At 37.9% G+C, this 3,986-nt stretch overlaps 1 protein-coding gene across 1 annotated transcript; it reads left to right on the top strand.

Moving 5' to 3' along the window:
• Positions 1 to 57: 57 nt before the first annotated feature.
• Positions 58 to 3,820, top strand: LOC124891370 (sister chromatid cohesion 1 protein 1-like). Its single transcript, XM_047403122.1, has 13 exons — positions 58 to 280; positions 429 to 501; positions 713 to 822; positions 1,211 to 1,284; positions 1,371 to 1,532; positions 1,767 to 1,932; positions 2,010 to 2,092; positions 2,173 to 2,374; positions 2,464 to 2,539; positions 2,762 to 2,913; positions 3,010 to 3,094; positions 3,190 to 3,302; positions 3,416 to 3,820. The coding sequence occupies exons 1-13, from the start codon at positions 196 to 198 to the stop codon at positions 3,496 to 3,498; spliced, it is 1,464 nt and encodes a 487-aa protein (XP_047259078.1). The 5' UTR covers positions 58 to 195; the 3' UTR covers positions 3,499 to 3,820.
• Positions 3,821 to 3,986: the final 166 nt, after the last annotated feature.

Here is a 3,986-nt window from a genome sequence, read left to right as displayed (position 1 = left end):
TTATGTGTTTTGCAATTTGTTCTTTGTTATTTCAACTCTTGGGTTGTTTAAGCTTTTTGAAAGACTTTAAAAGTTATTTGGATTTTGTCCATGTTCATGACCTTGTTGAGCATTCAATCTTATCTGATACCACCAAGTACATAGTGAAAATAAGATCATACTTAGTACAACATAAGAGTGCAGCTAAACTCGCGGATGTTCAATGTGCAGAGACTAGATAATGCTGACATCTACGATAAACCCAATGCAGGGGAGGAATGTGCCCCGGACTTTCATCAAGGTATGCATAGATTCCACTATCAGCATAGATTATGCTAATTGCACCACCACCGTAGAATATATAACTATATCCTTTGCAAATGCCACTTCTATTTTCACTTTTCTCTTGTTGTGCCTATATCTTAGCAACCCTGAAATTTTTGTTGCAGTTGATGCAGAAAATATTACCCTGCCTGAACATTTCGAATCGCGTCATACAGATATGTCTAATCATTTTGAGAGGTATCGTGATAAACAGTTAAAAGGCTCTGTATTTAAAACTTTCACCAGCTATCTTTCTAAGTTTATATTGTCAGTTAACGTAAAGACTTCACGTGAACCAAACTGTCCATCATTAAATCATGGGAGACTTATTTTCCTCATTTCCAATTGGGCTGCACAGCTTTCCTTCTATTATCCTCCTCTTAATTTTTAAGCATGAATTGCTCCACAGGTTTGATATTGAAGGGGACGATGATACACAAATGAATTTTACGCAGCCAGAGGATGCTCAAATCCCAAGTACTCCTGTTCCATCTGCACCTAAAGAACAAGCCCATAAACGTAAGAATGTGTTACTAGACTTGCCTTTGCAGAAAAGTACAGATTTTCTACTTTAGATAAAATAAGTTTTTTTCTAGAGGTAAATAATGGATGGACTTGAGATGATTTACTTGGTTCTTAATGAGATACTTTTCTGATAGAGACATTATGGCAGTAAGTCCTTCCTCTCAAAGCAGAACATGGATGCAAGTCGTACTTACCTACAATCTGATCAGCTAAAATAGTTTGTGACACCTGGTTGCCTATCTTTAAACTGCCTGTTTACATGTGTAGTTCCATAAAGAATAAAGCTCTATTGGATTCAGTTGGTCTCGTAAAAGTCTTTAGATTCACTTAGGTAATTCCATATTTTCACAAATTGGTTGAATGGAGTGAAATTTTGTTGCAGCTGATGAGATCCCTGACAGATATCCAGAGGACCAAGCGAAGCAGCAATCTAATGAAGCTGAAGAAGCTTTTGAGGTAGAAAATCCAGAAGCAACCGAGCTAGAAAATGTTGTAAGGAAAAACTGTCAGCATTAATGTACCGTGTTGACATGATTTTGCAGCAGCGGCAGGACCAACAAAGGCCAAAGCCAGCTCGACGAAGAGCAAGAAAGGCCGTACGTCTTGCAATTGATCACGAGCAAACTGTTATTTCTGGTGACGTATATCAATCCTGGCTAAAGAATTCTTCAGATATTTCTTCAAGAAAAAGGAAAAAGAGAAAGGTACTCCCGTAACACCCAAGTATAGATCTTCCCCATCTCAACTTTTCCATTCTGTGCACCGTAGCAATTAAAATTTGACTAGGGTCTTATCCTAAAATAAAGCATGTTTATCTTTGACATCAATGGCTAGTGTTTGGATATCCGAAGAATAGTAAGTGCGTCACTCTTTGGAAGGTAACCTTAACTAAGATGCAGCATCATTTATTCATAACATTAAGTTCCTGATCTATGCAGACTATGAGTGTCTTATCTTCTATGAAGATAGCTAGAATCATGGAGGTTCCTCCGATTGCATTATTAGAAGAATTGTTCACAAATGGAAACAAGGAAGTTCACTATCCAGCACCACTCCTAAAATTGTGGATGAGAAGTACCCTACCTCCGCATGATTCACCTTCTGGTCTGGTTTTTCATCCATGATCTTATACTCTTAGTTGCAAAAACTATAAACAGATGGTAATTCCATTTGACATGCAGGAAAGACCTCTCCACCCTATCCTCCTGAACCATCCTACTCATCTCCAGGCGAAAGGATGGGTAATGTGGAGCCTGGTGGATATGTAAGGAACTTGTGATTCCCTATTAGTTTTAACTGAGAACCTGCCTCCATTTGTTTCTGATTGAGCATTTGAATGTGAAGCCTTTCGAACATTTCCAAGGTGGCATAGGTTCTCCATCCAAAGGAATCTCTATAGAGAAACAAAGAGCAAATCTCAACAATAACGAGATTCCACCTGAGATTCTCATGGAGAACCTCAGAGCCAATCTGACAAACATGGGACTGCATCCAACAGAGGCTGATGGAGTGAAAGAGACTGATCACATGGCCACACCTGGCTCTGGTATATCGAATTTTTATGAGTATCCCAATCTCCATTGTTGATGGGCTATCTGTTATGGTGATATTACTAATATTTTTGTGAAACTATAGGTGATGAGCCTAGATCCATTCCAAGCTCAGGATCTGGTCATGGTTTACTATCACAGAACTCTATAACGAATTCAAGGTACGTACTAAAAGTAGATATGCATACATTAACAGAAGGACACAAAGATGAACCACTTAAATGATACATACATTAACAGAAGGAAATAAGGAGGAATATCATGGGTCTCGGTACCATAGGAAACTTCAAATCTTTGCTTCTTCTTCTTCTTTTTTAAATTTTGAACGTCTCAGCCATATATGCAGCATCGGGTTACATTGATCAAAACTGTTAACTCTTCAGGTCCAACAAGAAAAGACCACATTCTTCATCGAAGAACAGTAGCAATGGCCTTCAACCGGTAGCAGAAGAGAATCCATGGCACGATCCCACTCCAAATTTCAAGTTGACTAGATTATCTGAACTATCAGAAAATGGTGTTACACAAGACAATGGTCTGTGAATAGTCAATAACTTTCCCATTTTAGTTCTGGTCATTTCCTTAATGTGGTTTTGTTTGTTGTGGGAACCACCTTTTGCTCTTTTTGCAGAGATATTAATGGAAACCGGACCAACACAAACCCAACGCCCATTCGTTACTCAACCTCTTGACATGATGACTGAAACTATCAGGAAGTAAATCCTTTTTCATTAGTTCCTAAAACTTCTTCCAGTTTCATTATGACTCCTCTAACTTAATGATTTTTCACATGATACATTGATGCCCACAGGCAGCTAAAGAGTCATTTTGACACTCCTGGATCGGCGGAGACAGAATGTTTGAATGAACTAACTCTTGGGTTGACAAAGAAACAAGCAGCATGTCTCTTTTATCAGACTTGTGGTATGCATATTTCTTTCAACTCTTTTATCTGCATTGCAGCTCAGAGAAACTTCTTAGTTTTCAACTTCTCATTATAGAGAATAGAATTAAATTTTGCTCCATTCTATTTGCAGTTCTGGCCACTCGAGACTTCATAAAAGTCCAACAGGAGGTGCCATATGGAAACATTCTCATTTCCAGAGGTGCAAAGATGTGATCACGGATAAATCAAGAAGATGCTAAACCCTCACAAGTCATGTAGGTTCATCTATTGCTATGGCTGAATCAGTTCGTCTTTCAGTTAATGTATTGGAGAGCTCAGGCACAGGTTTATAGCTCGAATTATTTGGAGGAAGTATTTTTATTGGTTAACCTATCTTGTGTTTAATCGTACAAACCTAGTTATCTCCAAGAGAATATATTTAGTATATGACTGGTCATTCAGATAATAGCTAATTGCATATTTTGCAATAACTTTTTGTCAAAACCAAGTATCAACAGTGTTCACCATTGGAAACATCGAAATGGTCGCAACAACTCTTTTTGGCAATGTTATCAACTTCCTTTTCTTTTGCTTTTTATTGAACATCATGCTGAAATGATAGAAGATCGGTTAACTCATAGTACGTTGTTGGTTTTGAAGTGATTTCCCGAAATCTATTCATTTGAATAGAGGCGTAGTTCAATAATAACTATCCAGTACAC

The sequence above is a fragment of the Capsicum annuum genome, unplaced genomic scaffold (assembly GCF_002878395.1).
Source record: "Capsicum annuum cultivar UCD-10X-F1 unplaced genomic scaffold, UCD10Xv1.1 ctg34609, whole genome shotgun sequence".
In the NCBI taxonomy this organism is placed as follows: Eukaryota; Viridiplantae; Streptophyta; class Magnoliopsida; order Solanales; family Solanaceae; genus Capsicum; species Capsicum annuum.
This window is presented reverse-complemented; position numbering and strand designations above follow the sequence as displayed.

Bases quoted from the DNA above. Each gene is read 5' to 3' on its own strand.
- LOC124891370 (XM_047403122.1), top strand. From the start codon at position 196: ATGTTCAATGTGCAGAGACTAGATAATGCTGACATCTACGATAAACCC. The intron at 823-1,210 runs GTAAGAATGTGT...ATTTTGTTGCAG, and splicing joins TAAAGAACAAGCCCATAAAC to CTGATGAGATCCCTGACAGA. The intron at 1,933-2,009 runs GTCTGGTTTTTC...TTTGACATGCAG, and splicing joins TCCGCATGATTCACCTTCTG to GAAAGACCTCTCCACCCTAT.